This window comes from Meles meles, chromosome 2 (genome assembly GCF_922984935.1).
Source record: "Meles meles chromosome 2, mMelMel3.1 paternal haplotype, whole genome shotgun sequence".
In the NCBI taxonomy this organism is placed as follows: Eukaryota; Metazoa; Chordata; class Mammalia; order Carnivora; family Mustelidae; genus Meles; species Meles meles.
The window spans coordinates 139,950,837-139,969,457 of record NC_060067.1 but is presented as its reverse complement, the minus strand read 5'-3'; the positions used below and the strand labels follow the sequence as shown (position 1 = coordinate 139,969,457).

Here is an 18,621-nt window from a genome sequence, read left to right as displayed (position 1 = left end):
TGCCCTTTTCAGTGACGTCACATATTTGGCACTCTTGTTAACATATGTGAAATATTTAACTTTGGTAATAACAATATGCTATTATATAAGAACACTACAAGTTTAACTGATTTAGAGCTAAACTGAGCATAGTAAAATACTGAATGCAGTGGACATAAACACTTCTCTGCAGTCTTTCCATATCTGATTTTATTTTGTCTCTGGAATGGCCAGCAATTCAGTGGTCATTTACTTTCCTTTACTGTGGACTGGTAACACACGAAAAGCAAGTTTATTCCTTAAAATTTTTTTTCTCTATAAGTTAAATATGGGAGAAGTTTTTAATTTAATCAAACATATTTCACTTGTTATACAGTCCATCAGGTATAGTAAACATTTGAAGATAGTATAAACAGCCAAATATCATTTAACACAAATAGCAATGATAATAATTTAAATACATGATTTTTTACAGGACTTCACTAAGTGAATTATATGATGGTGAAGATGATAATGTTGTATTGGCATTTAGACAACCTAAGTGAAGCATTCAAGACAAAACTTTGGGAAAAAAAAAAAAAAGACATTGACATTGTTAATCTTTACCTAGCACTGTGATCCTGGAAAATAGAGATGATCCAGAAATGTTCCCGCCCATTTGTATTTCACAAAATGGCTTATAACTTAGAACCATTCTTTCTCATGTGACTTAGACAAGACTTGCTGATGATCCCTGTTTACCAATAATAGTCCTCAACACACCCATCAAATTCCTATTCTTTGCCTCATAAATGATTTGCTGAACTGTTTTCCCCTATTGACCAATCTGGACAAAATACATAACTTGACTAAATTTTACTCAGGTTTCTTCCTTCCCCACAGGTCCCTGGACTTTACTCCACCCTTTAGCTCCTGCTGAACTAACTGGAGGCTTTCCCAGATGAACTGTCCCAGATCCACTGTACAATCTCAGATCAAGGACTAGCAATGTTAACCAAAGACATTCCCAGATGAATTATCCAATCACGCCACAAATTCATCCCTTTTCCCACAACTGATTTTTTTCAGCCATGTCTATTCATCCATGTAACTTAAAAATCCTTTTCTGGCTGACCCTTGAGACCCCTGTAAATCTCACAGTCAGAACGCCCTCTTTGTGGCAGTAGTCGGTCTTTCCCTTATTACAGCTCTTCTCCCCACTTACTGCAATATCTTTTTGAATAAAACCCCTTCCTATATAAGTCCAGATTCGTTTTTAATTTAACAACACCATGCCTTACCAAAGAAATAAAAGGTATTACCTAGCAAAAGTATAAATTTCAGAATTTATTGAACTACTTATACAAAAAATGTCCTACTGAGGAAAAATTTCATTTAAATATCTAAATTCTCAGTAGGAATTCTAACATTTTTCTTGTATTAAAACTCTTATCCAAAAAAATTATCTGGAAGAATAGCTATGCTAAATATCTCAAATAATTACTAACTTTGACTGAAATGTTAAAAAGTTTTTTTTATTTTATTTTTATTTTTTTATTATTTTTTTTTAAAGATTTTATTTATTTATTTGACAGAGAGAGCTCACAAGTAGATAGAGAGGCAGGCAGAGAGAGAGAGAGAGAGGGAAGCAAGATCCCTGCTGAGCAGAGAGCCCGATGCGGGACTTGATCCCAGGACCCTGAGACCATGACCTGGGCCGAAGGCAGCGGCTTAACCCACTGAGCCACCCAGGCGCCCCTAAAAAGTTTTTTAAAAGGTAAAAATCAAAGCCAGTTTAAAATGATGTGACATCATATGTCACAGCAGTAAGTTAAAACCTCGAAAGTGATTTCAGAAGTCTAATTATTTTTAAATGCTTCATGTTGTGTCCAGTCACTGTGTTCTAAATGTCCTGTATCATTTTGCCTGTAAGAAAATAGGTTCTGAATACAGCTTTCACTTCTCTGAGACTGGTGAAGACAGATCTACAGGGACTGGGTTATAAGCTATCGAAAAAAAAACTTTTCCATGTGGAACAGAGCACTCGCATCAACTTTGCCAGGTCATCTAGATTTATTGCATGTGTCCTCATTTTCCTTGCTTGACTTCATTTACTGCTGCTTCCTGTGATCTTGGGTTTTGTGTTTTCCTTTGCATATATTGGGAGCCCTCTCTTGTGGATTCATCCATTTTTGTTTCTGCTTTTAGTCTTAGCTAGTTTGTAGCATCAATCTAGAATCTCTCCCAAATCTACCTCAATGTTTTTCCTTTGCTGTTCCTAATTTACTGAATTTTCAGACACGTAAGGAACCAAGTTTTTTTTTTTTTTTTTAAAGATTTTATTTATTTATTTGACAGAGACAGATCACAAGTAGGCAGAGAGGCAGGCAGAGAGAGTGAGAGGGAAGCAGGCTCCCTGCCGAGCAGAGAGCCCGATGTGGGACTCGATCCCAGGACCCGGAGATCATGACCTGAGCCGAAGGCAGCGGCTTAAACCACTGAGCCACCCAGGCGCCCCGAGGAACCAAGTTTTAATGATGGTGCAAAACACATAATAACTTCCAAATGGCTTTGATGTTGATGTTAAGCAGGGAAGACAAAAGCAATGAGCAATGGCTTTTCTGACATTGCACGGGCAAATACTGGGTTGATTAAGCATTTGTATTAAAAAAAAAAAAAGTTAGGTAGGGATAAACTTCCTTTATTAGAATGGTTGTCAAATACACCCACCAGCCACACACACGTCTAAACTCACACACAGACACATGTACCCATTTTTACATCCAAGTCTCTTACATATCAAAGCCTGACAAGGATCTGTATAGCTGCACTTTGCTGTTTTATATCTTCATTTTCTTTTAAATAGGGACAGCTTTAGTTGTTAACTTTAGCTTTATTGCATTTGTACAAAAGTCTTGAAAATTTCTCTAAGGGGGCTGACCCCACACCATGTTTTCCTCTCCCAGGCATGCTAAGGACAGGGATAAGCAGATTTTCTTGTAGGCAACTGACAGTTTGCATTTAGATAAAATATATTTCAATGAAATTATTTTTATTATTCCATTATTTTATTATTCCATTTAGTAAATTGCTGATTTGGGTGATAAGTACATATCTACTTTCATATATTTTATCAATGGATTTTTCTTTGGCTTAGAATGATTTTAAAGATAGAAGAGAAAAATGATTCTATAATTTAGCTATAATGCTTCTAACAAGACAATCTTCTCACAAACTCTTTAGACGGTCTGTAAATAGGAGTGCTGTGTCCTCTGCCTCCTTCTTTCGACTCAGTAGTCTTCAGCATCGCCAGCACAGATGGCAAGCAGAGATTTCTCATAATGCCCTGAAGCAAAATTCTGAAACAACCAACCAAACAAACAATGTATTTGAGATAAAATGTCATAATGTTTCTAAAAAGAAGCAAGATTCCTCTGAATTACAATGAGAAAGATCCATGGGCCATTACCGTTTCCGAAACTGTTCACTCTTTTCTTCTAAAAATTTAATATGTTCTGAGAACTATTCCCAGTGGAAGTTATTGGAAAATAATAGCATGGTTATAGTCAATAGAATAGGGTTTATATAAAGTTGATTGAACCCTAATGTGTACTTACGAAAAGAGTAACTCACAGTAGAATTAAATCTCCTCAACTTTAAAAGAGGCGTACTAATATTGTTGTTATAAATCAGCTCAGAGTCTGGAGGGCAAATTGACAATATGCCTCCAAAGACTTAAAAATATTTACACTCACCAATGCAGTAATTCTACTTCAAGAAATGTATCCTAAGGAAATAATGCTCAATTATTGATGAGCACAAAAATTTACACTAAAAAATATAGACAACATTATACATAATAGTGAAAAAGTAAAAATCAATATTTAAAATGTGGGATAGTTTATGTGTTTTATAACTTATACAGTGGAATACCATGATTCAGTAAAAGTTTCCTTTTTGTAGTAAAGTATATTAATTTTATATATTTTTTTAAAAACATAGCACCTACAACATTTCATTACTGATTGTCTGTGGTGAAGAATAAGGACAATTTTTATCTCCTTTTTATGATCTTCTATAGTTTCTAGGTTTTTAAAAATAATAATAGTAAAATAAATGGTATTATAAAAACTATGTTAAAAATCAAATATCATATTAATATTCTCTTACAAAAGTCATGCAATTATAATTCACTGTTTTAAATGCATTTAGTAAAGTTACATTACTTACATGTAGACTTTGAGGTGGCTTGGTTAATTGAAGTATATATGTTAGAATTCACTTATTCATTTAGAAAATGAGTTATGACATTTCTCAATGAGAAATGTTCATTGCCCTTAAAGTTTAGGGTTTTGAAGGTAGGTGCAAGGACAGTTTTATCAAAATAAAGGAATAACACGTCTCGTAACTCCTGCAATGTCTTTTTTGGAGCAACTTTGGTTTTGCAAAGGCTTACGAAGGGTCTTCTGTTATTATTATTTTTTTTAAGATTTTATTTATTTATTTGACAGAGAGAGAGATCACAAGCAGACAGAGCAGCAGGCAGAGAGAAGGGAGAAGCAGGCTTCCCGCTGAGCAGAGAGCCCAATGTGGTGCTCAATCCCAGGACCTTGAGATCATGACCTGAGCTGAAGGCAGAGGCTTAACCCACTGAGCCACCCAGGTGCCCGGTCTTCTGTTATTTTTATGGTCTTTCGGTCCTTTGGTTATCGAGTTGCTTCTGGATCACTTTTAATAAACTCAAAAGCTATTTTATGCAATTGAAAATTTCAGTGTAAAGCAATGTGAACAGGTAACAGCACTCAGCTACATGCAAAGTATAAGGTAAGATATATTCTCAGAGCCTTGTGCTTGGTTTAATACTCTGGTGATGCCATCCCAAAATTCTTTATAATTATTTGAATGAAAGGTTAAATATTTAATTTTAGATTGAGTGCCAAAAATTACATGCGTAGCCCTGTATATCCTAATAATTCTTTGCTAGGTTTTATCAAAATCCAGACTAAAGCTTAGACATATTAGAATGGACAAATTTGTTTGTTTACTTCAGAATTATCACTGCTTTGCCCTTCAACAGCTAAAGGGGTGCATAGAATTTTACATAACTATCAAAGTAAAATTCCTGCACGTTACCAGTTTATGGGATTCCACTGGCTGCCCTGCCTTCTACGACAATATGAGAGGAGAACTGGACTGATCTAAGAAGCCTTTCACAATTAGTGTGGTCTTATTGTAAATCGTACTTTTCCTAATACCGATCATGCTCAAAATTTAACTCACAAAGCCCAATTACACAATTAAGGGAGAATACTTTACATGACTCCATCAACAATTTTTGTTTGAAACACATAAAAAATCCCTTACTGAGATGAAGGGAGTTCCTCACTTAGCCCTTGTTGATGCACTAAATACTGTCCCATGGACTAAAGTAGATCATTTTGTGAGAATAGTTAACTTTTTAGATTCTAACACAAAGTTAATTAAAGCTCTTATATCAGTTTTTTAAAATGATAAAATCTGGGTGAAAATAAATCACGTGTAGGAGATTTACTTTGATGTCATGAAACAGCGATTTTCCATATCTCTCTTTGTATCGTTTCCTGATGGTCATCAGATCTATTTCACTTCTGGCGATTAGAATCCTGATTACGGTTTTATTATGGAAACCGAAGTCCTAAAAGATACAGAAAAGGAGAGAAAAAAATTGGAAAATGGTACCTTTAAGTTAGTCTATCTAATATAGACTCAATCTCTTTTCTGTGGCTGTTTATTCATCCTGTACTCCTCAAACACTGGCATGATGATCGCGGGAGTGCCCAAGTCAGACTCCCATATCCTCTGAGACTTTGCCCTCTCTCATACGGTGTACACACAGTGAAGTATTCTACCTGTTTGACTTCTTTCCTGTGCTTTATTTATTTATTTTGTTGAAGTATAATTGACATACTTTTGCTTATTGGTTCCAGATGTATGTCATAGTGATTCAGTATTTTTATGCATTACAAAATGTTCCCCATCAATCTAATTTTTCACCACAGTTTTTTGCCTTACAGTTATTGCATTCCCTAAACTGTATGTTAAATCAGAGTGATTTATTTATCTTATAACTGGAAGTTTGTACCTCTGAATTCCAGTCACCTGTTCTCCTACCCCTCTCCATTGGTGACCAGCAGTTTGTTTCTTGTATCTGTGAATCTGTTTCTGTTTTGCTTATTCATCTGTTTTGTTTTTTAGATTCTACACATAAATGAAATAATATGGTATTTGTCTTTCTCTGATTTATTTAACTTAGCATAATACCCTCTAGGTTCATCCATGTTGTTGCAAATGGGAAGATTTCATTCTTTTTAATGGCTGAGTAATATTCCTGTGTCTGTGTTAATGTGTGTGTGTGTGTGTGTGTGTGTGTGTGTGAAACATTCTTTATTGATGGAACATAGGTCATTTCTTGGCTATTGTACATAAAATATCACAATGAACATAGGGTCACTTATATCTCTTCAAATTGGTGTTTTTATTTTCTTTGAATAAATACTCAGAAGTAGAATAGCTGAATGGGATGTTAGTTCTATTTTTAAGTTTTTCAGGAAACTCAATACTGTTTTCCATATTGACTGCACCAATTTACACTCACACCAACTCTGTATGAGGATTCTCTTTTCTCCACATTCTTGCCAACACATGTTATTTTTTTGTCTTTTTGATAATAGCCAGTCTGGCAGGTGCAAGGTGATATCTCATTGTGGTTTTGATGTGTATTTCCCAGATGATTAGAGATATCGAGCATCTTTTCATGAGCCGTTGGCCAGTTGGCCATCTGTATATTGCCTGTAGTGGAACTGTTGGAGTGGTGTGGGTCAGCGACCTTGGGCATGCTAGGGCTGCCCTAGCAGGCCGGGTAGAGCATCTGGACCCTGTTTCTGTCTCTGCTATCAAGGTGGAGGAGGAATGTGAAAATTGGGTACTTGTTCACACCTCTGACCCTGGAGAAACTTGCAACAGTTCCTCACCCATTTGGTGGATGTTTTACGGTTAATGAATGAATTTCCTTTACTTATGGTATAGTTACCCTTTATACTGCTGTTTCATCTCTGTGCCCAGTGAATCTGGTGCATAGTGATCTGTGCACAGGCACCTCAGTGATATCCCTCCCTACTATAGGTCTTTGTGTAGAGGGGACTCTGTCTCCAACTCTCATATCCTTCTCTGTGTGGATCCTTCATTATTTGTTGTGCAGAAGCTGTTCAGCTTTCAGTTCTTCTTCAGGAGGAATTGCTCCATATGTAGGTATAGATTTGGTGTGTCAGTGGGAGGAAGGGAGTTCAGGATCTTCCTACATTAGCTTTTGGGCCCCCTTTCTATTTTACTTCTTAAATGTCCCTTACTATCTATTTCCATCGTCACTACCTTGATGCTGGCCCTTATCGTTTCAGCCTGATTCTGCAATAGTTCCTTTTTTTCACCACCTGGCCAACCTTCACATTCTCTCCTTCCTGATTCTGCAATAGTTCCTTCCTTTTAGCCTGGTCAACTTTCACACTGTCTCCCTCACACTGCATTATAAAATACAAATCTGATCATCTGCTCTTTCTAGGTAAAAATTCTAGACCAGGGAGGAAGGGGGTTTTGAATTATGTTAGAGGAACATCTATATGTCTGAGTGAGACAGCAATTACATTTTTATTTTACAGACTATTACTAAAAACTGTAAAAATAAAAATTCCAGGTATTTGAAATATTTTTGGATTTAAACTCAAATACTGAAAAAATAAAAAATCAATTCCTGTATCCTAGTTCCAGAAAGAATATTGCTTTATAAACCAAGTTCAATTTGTCTTTTCAAATGGAATAATGGGGACATCCAGTGGCCAAGGAGTATAACATATATATGTGTGTAGAGATACACACATATGTGTGTGTGTGTGTGTGTGTGTGTGTGTGTGTCTATTTTTTTTTGGTGTAATAAAATTTTTGATGTCTGAATGTTTTGGGTATAGACCTCTAAGCAATCTTTTCATAATTTGAGGTAAATAAATTATTTACCCAAGTTTCCATGTTTAAATTCTATATCATTCATTTAGAGTGCACTAGAGAAAAATACCTGCAGTTTTCTTTGGTTGAGGTAGTGTAAACAGCTTTGACCAATATCTTACATTTGAGGTCATCATATGTCAAAAATTAAATTATTTGAATATACAATCCTCCTCTTTACCTCTAAACCAGTTGTAAGTACCTGCATTTTGTTTTTGCATTGAAACACACACAGAAAGAATTTTTATTTATTATTAGAATAAATAGCCCTCAACTTGGACAGATTTGGAATCAAACTAATTATGTTTATTTCCCCATGGTCATTCACAAGTGAAACTTCATTCTTTTTTTGGAGAAGGACACTGTTGAAATCATTCCATCGCATTGCCTAATACATTGTTTAAAATTTTTTTTAAATCAAGTCAATTTTTTTTCTGCTTGGAAATAGAATAAAATAGAAGCAGAGAGCTGTGAGCATAGGATACATGTGCTCTGAGGATACGTAGGTTGGTTCTTGTATGTAAATAAAAAATACTCTTTACAAAAGATATAGAAATATTCTCAACTATTATCATATTATCCCAGCTTGCTAACTACTTTTAATAAGTTGGTCTGTAAAAACAACTTTGAGGATAAAACAGACTTTTAAAACTACTGACTTTTAAAAAAATAATTTCACAGAGTTTTTGAGATATGATATATGTATAATGATTTGTATCAGAACTTTTCTTTTTCTAAAAATGTGTTATGCACATATGGATAAAATGTGCATTATCTCATGCATTTAAGTGTTTGTTTCTTTGAAAATAAATGCACCAAAGGAAGTGTGATTGACTATCACGCTAAATATGAACAACATTTTCATTTAATTACAAAACAGATTATTGTTGTCTAGCTATCTCTTCTTAAAGTACTTTCTAAAATAACACTTTAAGTTTAAATATAACCACTGGCAGTATTTCATTTTTTTTTTTAATTTCAGAAATGTAGCAATTTCTCACTAAGGGTTTATAATGTTTTGACATTCCTGCTTGATACTATATGTTTTGTGCTTAAGTGTGAAGTAGGGGTCTTTGGCAAAATACAAAAAGCTTTTGGATTTGCCAGCTTCTTCATATGCTAAGAAGTGCTAAAGCACATGGGGGAGATAGATCCAATGGAATCATAAGTCTCAAGTAACTCAATTTGATGCAGAAAGCAGAGCATTATTTATTTGGTGGTTCTCATTTTGGTGTATAATACATTTTTTCCCCCACTTGAGCATATTTTGTTTGAAATGAATATATTTGTATACAAGTTCAAAAATGTTTAAATAATAAAAGTGAACCTAGTGCTTTGAGAAAGTAAACATGATTATCTGGGAAAATTTTAAAAACATGTGGGTCATACTTACATGGATTGCACTATATAGTCTATAAGCAAAATAGGCTGGTTTATCTCGAATACAGAGAACTAGGAAAAATCAGAGAAAAAAAATTTGAGGGTGACAACATATATTTTCTTCAGAATTTGGGAAACAATGAAAACACTTCTTTTGTTCTGTTAAAATCCTGGGAGAGTGAAACTTTTGAGTCCTATGTGGGAAACGTCATTGTACATTGTAGTAAAATTTCAATATTTAAAATAGTGGTAAAACCATAACCTATAGAAAAATGTAAAGCAACAATATTATAATGACTCATTCAGGTTTTCATTTAGTCTATGTTTTTCTCTTGGAGACCTCTTAGTTCTTCCACAGCATCTAGTGAAGAAAAATGTGTCCCTTTTACCTGAAAATTAAATAAAGCTTCAAAGAGACCCAGGTTATCACCACTATTTTAGATTTTTATTATTATAAAACTCAATATACAATTGATTCATTTTCCCAAACACTATTTTTAGTCCCTCATAGACTTGTGAATAGATCTGAGGTCTTTCCCTCTTCTTTTTAAAGATTTTTTAATTTATTTGAGAGAGTGGAGAGACAGAGACCGAGAGTGGGTGGGAAGTAGGAGAGAGAAAGTGAATCTCAAGCAGACTCCCCACTGAGTGTGGAGCCTGCCCCATGGGACTGAATCTCCGACCTTGAGATCATGACCTGAGCCAAAACCAAGAGTCGCATGCTCAACCAGTTGAACAACCCAGATGTCCCAAATCTGAGGTCTCTTAAAAACAAACAAACACCCCTTCCAATTAGGTGAACCATAAGAGACTATGGACTCTGAAAGACAACCTGAGGGTTTTGAAGGGGCGGGGGTGAGAGGTTGGGGAAACCAGGTGGTGGGTAATAGGGAGGGCACGTATTGCATGGAGCACTGGGTGTTGTGCAAAAACACTGAATACTGTTACGCTGAAAAAATAAATAAATAAAAACAAACAAACAAACAAACAAACAAAGACCTGGATGGGTGATAAGGGGCCTGGAATAGTGTCAGGAGTCATCTAATCAAAACCATTATGACATTAGAACCACTTAGAACCTAGTAAACAGTTGTCCTTGATGGAGGTCATTTGATGATTATTGATATTCAATAATGTTTATTTGAATAAGTAAATAAATCAATAAACAAATGAGTAACATATGTGAGGCTATAACTTTTGGGCAAAATAAAGTCATCACAGCAGTTGTTTTCTCTACAGTTCAAATGATAATTTTAGGTTGTAAGACCATACCTTCATCTTTTACATTTATTTATAACTGTGAACTTCATAGAACACTCTTGAGTCTCTGCTAGAATGTGGACACTTTCAGGAGAAAGAGCTTTGGTTGTTGTTTTACTGTTCCATTTGCACAGCCTAAATTAATGGCCACAATAGTGGATGACTCAATAAATGTTTATTGAATAAATGAATGAATCAGTTAAATTGTTTTCTGCTATTTCTCATGTCCACTATTTCCTCTTACCTACTGCTTTGTTTATGGTATGATACATAGTGGAAAGAGAGCAATCTTGGAATTCAAATGACATGGGTTCTAGTTGCAGCTTTGTTGCTCATTAGTTGATGGACTTTGAAGTATTCAATTGGCCTTGTTAAATGAGTTGCAATGTGATATGTTATTAAACTATTTTGAAAATTAGCCAAAATAAATTCCCCATATTCTCAGAAAAACACACACATACTCATATATTGTATACTATTTTAAGGATTTCATAGACCCCACCAATCCTTTTTAATGGAACCCTATCTTGAAACTCCTTTAGAAGCTAAGGTATAAAAATTACGTTCCTTGCCATCTCAAATGCCCATGTATGTTTGTGCCATTCTAGGAATGGAAAATCATAATATACATTTATTCAACAAATATAAGTGGTTACTTGATGTGTGTTCTTTATGGGGGCATTTCACAAAAACGTTTCGTTTGTAGTTCCTACAATGTATGCTCTCAAGTCACAGCACAGCACAAGGTACAACATAGTGGTTTCATAGTAGTTGTTATGAATAACTACCACTGCTTTCCTCTCTATGGGAAGATATGTTTTCTTAGGAAAGAGATAGAAGTATGTCCCTTTTACAATAGCCTGGAGAAATCATTATTGAGTAACAACTTGGTAAATTTTTGTTTATGGTAGAACTTACTCCTAAAGGCAAAATATTAAAGATGATGACAAAAAGACTCTTCCACTTGGAGAAAAGAAAGCCAAATTTCTAGCATTATCTGCTTTTTAACAAGGGAATGGAAATCAGTACATATAAAGGAGTTCAAAGGTATGAGATCCCAGTTACCTGAGAGAGTGAGATTTCAATGTTTCCCAGTATGAAAGTTGAACCAGCTATGAGGGAAGGGTATAGTTCATTAAAGTTATCAAGTTGCCATTTAGTGCATTGTATGAGTAGCTAATGTATTTTTCCTCTATAGAGTTAACATCTTCACTAAATAATTAAATTCAGGGAAAGTAACTCAATGAAGAGCATGTATGTTTAATTCAATCGGAGCTAATCAGCACTTATTGTGGAATCGAAGGTCTGCTGTACACCAAATAAATCATTACTTACCAATTGCAACTAGCAACTCTTGGAAGTATCCATCATAGCATTCATTAATGGCATCTACTATGTCTTGCCCAGAAATATTTTGAAATTCCTGGAAAACTTCAACAAATTGATATAATTCAAAGGAGATTTTGTACATATTATGATTTTAAAATATAAATATTGTAAATTTAAAATATAAATATTGGTTAGCTTGTTACACATAATGAAAGTAAATAAAGTATAGGGGTGCAGGTTGAGTTGGAGTCGGCTATCTTTTATAATTTTTATAGTGTTTTATATATGTAGAAAAAAACACAAAACAATTTTTTAACTAAAAGAAACAGAAAAGTATAGAAGCCAAACAATATGCAAACTAATATGAGTGCACCTCTAAGACAAATATGACGGCTTCACATAAATCATGACATTAATGATAATCTCCTTGACTTGTAATGAACTAGTTAAACCATGTTTACTATATTCTCTTCAAGAAAACATCTAATAGGCCTAACAAAAAATAGCTAATTTATTTGAGTAAATTCTCCATCAGAAACAGAGATGATTTTGAAAGATTCAGTATTTAAAATTTATATAATTCAATTTTTGGAAAAAATAAAATTAAAAGAAAAATTTATTCCTTAGTAATGTCATTAGATAAGACATTCTGTATAAATATAATTCAAAATAAGTACCTTTGTGATCACTGACTTTCCTCTCTGTGTAACATTTCCCTTTTTTCCCCTTCTAGTTAACTACTTGCTTTCTATTAAACTATCAGTTAAGTAGCTGAAAAGAAGCCTGATTAATAATTACCCAGCCACAGTTGTTGATAGCTTTTGTTGCACAGGATCATTTGCAGCATGGTTTTGTGTTCCCCTGTCTTCTGCTGACAGGCTTCCCACAGGACCTGAAACATCATATCGCTAGGAAGTAGCCCCATAACCACCACAGACCATTTTAACAAAGGTTTTTCATAATCACTTTGAGATCTGGTTCTAGTTACCATTGCATCCTGAGCAGCCATAGCAGGGTCTGTATATCCTTCCTCTCTGGTTCCCTGTAAAATAAGCACAGGTTCTCCTTTGTAAATTTTCTTAATTAACAACTCATATAGGATTATTGGGACAAAAATCTTTGAACCACCAAAAACATTAGTAATTCCTTAAAAAAGTCTATCATTATTTGAAATTAGTCTACATTTTTTGAATATTATATGAAACATAGGTCCTTTTTTGTTCATTTAAATTTTATGGACTCCACATTTTTGAATTTATGAATTATTTTTGGCTTATTATTGCATGAGAAAAATGTAGGTATTTAAGTTACTCCATAATAAAATGCATCAGCCCCTATAGGGGCTGTATGATCATTGTTTTTTTTAAAGATTTTATTTATTCATTTGACAGACAGAAATCACAAGTAGGCAGAGAGGCAGGCAGAGAGAGGAAGGGCAGCAGGCTCCCCACTGAGCAGAGAGCCTGATTCGGGGCTCGATCCCAGGACCCTGGGATCATACCTGAGCTAAAGGCAGAGGCTTTAACCCACTGAGCCACCTAGACACTCCCAGATGATCATTTTTTTAAAGGACCTCATGTTACTCAACTTTGAAGTACTATGGTCTCATCACTAACCCTACTATACATATATTTTTAACTCTTATTAAGCACCTATCTTCCAAAAAGCTCATTTTTCATAAAACATTTCCATACTTTTTCTACCTTAATTCATTTTCTAATAGTATGACAGTTACCTCTCACTCAATTTTTTTCTTTTTTAGTATATACATTTTTTAAAAAATTTCTTTTTAGCATAACAATATTCATTGTTTTTGCACCACACCCAGTGCTCCATGCAATACGTGCCCTCCCTATTACCCACCACCTGGTTCCCCCAACCTCCCACCCCCCACCCCTTCAAAACCCTCAGGTTGTTTTTCAGAGTCCATAGTCTCTCATGGTTCATCTGCCCTTCCAATTTCCCTCAACTCCCTTCTCTCCATCTCCCCATGTCCTCCATGGTATTTGTTATGCTCCACAAATAAGTGAAACCATATGATACTTGACTCTCTCTGCTTGACTTATTTCACGCAGCATAATCTCTTCCAGTCCCATCCATGTTGCTACAAAAATTGGGTATTCAGCCTTTCTGATGGAGACATAATACTCCATCATGTATATGGACCACATCTTCCTTATCCATTCATCCGTTGAAGGGCATCTTGCTTCTTTCCACAGTTTGGCGACCATGGCCATTGCTGCTATAAACATTGGGGTACATAGATGGCCCTTCTTTTCACTACATCTGTATCTTTGGGGTAAATACCCAGTAGTGCAATTGCAGAGTCATAGGAAAGCTCTATTTTTAATTTCTTGAGGAATCTCCACACTGTTCTCCAAAGTGGCTGCACCGACTTGCATTCCTACCAACAGTGTAAGAGGGTTCCCCATTCTCCACACCCTCTCCAACACATGTTGTTTCCTGTCTTGCTAATTTTGGCCATTCTAACTGGTGTCAGGTGGTATCTCAATGTGGTTTTAATTTGAATCTCCCTGATGTCTAGTGATGATGAGCATTTTTTCATGTGTCTGATAGCCATTTGTATGTCTTCATTGGAGAAGTGTCTGTTCATATCTTCTGCCCATTTAAAAAAATGTGGGCTTTATCTTTTCTTTGCACTAGTGGTAATCTTTCAAAGGCATTGAAGTGTTTTTACTCTTATGACTTTCTGTGTAGTATCTTCTTCCCATCAAACTGGGCATCATCCAAGGCCTGGAAGTGGGTAGTACTATTGGATTTAACATTGTTGGAGTGAAAATGCAGAGAGAAAGAATGAGTTAATATTCAGTCTCTGACTTGTCAAATAGGATACATGCAACAAAATAATAATGAAATCCAGATTTTGTGGAGTAAGAATATTTTACAAATTTGTATCATGCCTACCACTCCCACCCATTTATTATTTAAAGAATAAATATGGTCAAGTTGATTTGAGATTCCATTACAAACAGGAGGCAAGGAGGGCTAGCCAGTGCAGGATCTTCTGATCTCCAAGGATTATGGCTATACGGTCTGGGGGGAAGAGTTCAAAGAGACATGTGATTAGACCTTTCATTTACTATTTCCCTTGTGTTGAGATCTGGAGGGAAAGCTTTTTCTTTTCTTTTCTCTTCTCTTCTCTTCTCTTCTCTTCTCTTCTCTTCTCTCTCTCTCTCCTCTCTTCTCCTCTTCTCTTCTCCTTTATTTTTTCTCCTCCCTCCCTCTCTCCCTTTTTCTCTTTTCTTTTTTTCCTTCTCTTCCTCTTTCTTTCCTTTTTAACTATGCTGAGAGAACATTGAGAATACAGTGGCTTCTGCTCCTATCATCTTTTTGGACTCTTGAAATAACCACATTGCTAGGAACTCAGTGATATAGCAAGACCAGGCAGAAGGAAGTCCTAAAAACAACTCTCTTGAATTGATCTCAATGCCTAAGTAGCAATAATGGGCCCCAAATTTCTTATCTGCTCTAACAGAGGAACTTGCATGTTAGCTAAAACCTGGTTGGGAAGCTTGACAGATGGAGTTGTTTAGGACCATAGCAGGGACAGATTGTTCTAGTAGCCAGGAGCTATAAAGTAGACCACATTGATAGACTATGTGAGACTGAGAACTTAGGTGGATTCTTCAGTCCCAGTGAGAGTAAAGATGAGGCTAAAACATCATAGAAGTTTACTTGGCTCTGACAAAATTGAGACAAAAAAGATAGTAAATTAACCAGCTGTATGGTTTGGCAGCTGATTTTGAAAAATGCTCATACTGTGGACTTCTATATCTCATCACCTACATGTCCAGAGTTGTCCAGAACTACCATTCCAAAACCAAGATGAGCAAGGATGCAGAAAATATCTTAATGACCTGAGGCACTATCACTCTCATAAACTAGCTCCTAAATATTCAGATTTCTCTCCACCAAGTGTTCTCTTGGTGAGGAGAGGGGAGGGCAAGATATATGAGAGTTTTGTATTTAATCAGTAACTGTGTAAATGATATTGAACATACACTTGCATTGACTATTCAAAGTATTGTATGGGTTAAATTTGCTATATTAAATTAAATACTAGGTTTTTCCCCTTGCTAACCCAAAGCTGGAAGCATATGAAAAAGATCAACTTATACATAGAGAAACTACAAACTTTTGTAAGTAAATGTAGCCCTAGAAAACTTAATATATTTAATCATAACTTGAAAGTTGTGAATTACTTAAAGGTGTCCAGCTAAGGAAAAGTTGATACAAACTTTTAAATTTCAGTACCATTTCTGGCCTGATATTTGGTTACTATACTCTCCCCTTAGCCTAAAGAACTCAGTATTTTCAGAAAATATCCTTTGGTCAGTCTCTTATGGTTTTAATTTGCTAAAGCAACAAATGACTAAAAGCAATAAATATGCTATATCTTCTATGGATATATGCCATTTCTTTAATAACATAAACTTATCATGGTAATTCATATTCTTCATCTTATTTGACCATCAGTAGGATTTGATGTAATTGCTCACTCTCCTCCTTGTTATGTCTTCATCACTGGGCTTCCAGAATCTGATCTCTCATTCTCCTTCCTTCTACCTCCTTCTCAATCTTGTGTATTGGTCCCCTTTTTACTTTTTAATCTCTTAATACTGGAAAGTTTTAGTATTCAGTTTTTGGTACTGCTCTTGTTTGCCTCTATACTCCTTCCCTTGTTAATCCTAACTGTTCTTGTGACTTTATATTCCATCTATGTTGTAATGATATCTAATTTTACATTACTAGCTTAGATCTACCATCTGAATCTCAGGTGCATATATTCCAGTTGCCAACCGAACATCTTCACTTGGATTTCTAATATACATATTAGACAAAACATGTTCAAAATCTATTTCCTGGTCTCCCTTGAAAATACATGCAGAATCTGGGCACTTTTCATCACTGCCAGAGCTCTCCTATGGGTCGAAATTAATATTGACAAAATTCTTTGCTGGTAGCATCCTTACAGGCTTGTTTCTATCCTGTCTCCCTACTTTTTCCTCAACATTGCATCTTGTGTGAACACATTAAAGCATAATATCATACCATTGTTTTTCTCAAAATCCAGTAATGATTTTCCTCTCCCCATTTCATTTAGAACAGAAGTAAAAATCCTTATGAGGCTACAGATTTGACCAAATTTCATCACCTGTTACCTTTCTGACATTGCCACTATTATAGAACATTTCTTTGGCTTGCTCAGATGGCACCAGCTGCCCTTCTTCACAACCGGCAGCCATTCCCTTGTCTTAGAACTTTCCCATAACTTTGCCCTTTGCCTGGAATGTCCTATCATCACCATTCATTTACCAACACATTCTTTCCAAATGTTTGCTCATGTAACCTCTTCTCAATGAGATTTATCTGACCATCCTATGTGATATTGCAACCTACCTACTATGCCCAGCCCCCAAATTTCTATTTCCAATATTCTCCTCTGCCATATCTTTCACTTCCTTCTAATATTCTATATAATGTACCTGCTTATTAGATTTCTCTTGAATTTTTCCTATTCCCCCATTAGAATGTAAGCTTCTCAAACACTGGTGAGGTCTTTGTCTCTTGTTCACTGACAATTCTCTGTTGTCTAGAATCATGCTTGGCACATTGTAGGTACTTGACAAATACTAATTGAATCAATACTAAATGAATGCAGAAAAGCTAAATAAATAACTTTTTGATAACAGAATTCAAAGATCAGTTGTATTAATACAGCTTTGTAATATAACTTGAAGTCTGGAATTATGATACTTCCACTTTTGTTTTTCTTCCTCAAGAGTGCTTTTACTATTTGGGGTCTTTTCTGGTTCCACACAAATTTTAAGATTGTTTGTTCTAGTTCTATGAAAACTGTGGTTGGTATTTTGATAAGCATTCCATTAAATCTGTAGATTGCTTTGGGTAGTATAGACATTTTAATGATATTTGCACTCCATAAGCATGGAATGTCTTCCCATTTCTTTATGTTGTCTACAATCTCTTTCATCAGTGTTTTATATTTTTCAGACTACAGGTCATTTGCTTCTGTGGTTAAGTTTATTCCTAGGTATCTTATTATTTTTTGTGCAATTGTGAATGTCATTGTTTCCATTTCTTTTTCTCCTGCTTCAACATTAGTGTATTGAAATACAACAGATTTTTATAGATCAATGGACCAGAATAGAAAGTCCAGAGATAAGCCCACAATTATATGGTCAATTAAACTTCAACAAAGCAGGAAAGAATATCCAATGGGAAAAAGACAGTCTCTTCAACAAATGGTATTGGGAAAACTGGATGGCTCATTTGAAAAAAATGAAACTGGACTGCTTTCTTGCACCATAAACAAAAATACACTCAAAATGAATTAAGGATATAAATGTAAGACCTGAAACCTTAAACACTCCAAAAGAGAACAAAGATAGTAATTTTTCTGATATTGGTCATAACAACATCCTTCTAGATATGTCTCCTGAGGCAAGGGAAGCAAAAGCAAAAAATAAAGTACTGGGACTACATCAAAGTTAAATGCTTATGCACACTGAAGGAAACCACCAACTAAGACAAAAGACAATCTACTGAATGGGAGAAGATATTTCCAAATGACATATCCAATGAAGGGTTAGTATCCGAGACATGTAAAGAACTTACACAACT

The 18,621-nt window shown here is 35.2% G+C and overlaps 1 protein-coding gene across 1 annotated transcript in view; it reads right to left on the bottom strand.

Moving 5' to 3' along the window:
• Window positions 1-2,681: 2,681 nt before the first annotated feature.
• The window catches only part of ANXA10 (annexin A10), a 116,914-nt gene continuing 100,974 nt past the window's right edge, over window positions 2,682-18,621 (bottom strand). Inside the window, exons 7-12 of the mRNA XM_045997667.1 lie at window positions 12,947-13,000; window positions 12,757-12,850; window positions 11,965-12,060; window positions 9,383-9,441; window positions 5,510-5,632; window positions 2,682-3,317 (exon numbers count right to left, since the gene is read on the bottom strand). Coding sequence (XP_045853623.1) covers window positions 3,249-3,317; window positions 5,510-5,632; window positions 9,383-9,441; window positions 11,965-12,060; window positions 12,757-12,850; window positions 12,947-13,000 — 495 coding nt within the window. The 3' untranslated portion in view covers window positions 2,682-3,248. The remainder of the gene's footprint in view (window positions 3,318-5,509; window positions 5,633-9,382; window positions 9,442-11,964; window positions 12,061-12,756; window positions 12,851-12,946; window positions 13,001-18,621) is intronic.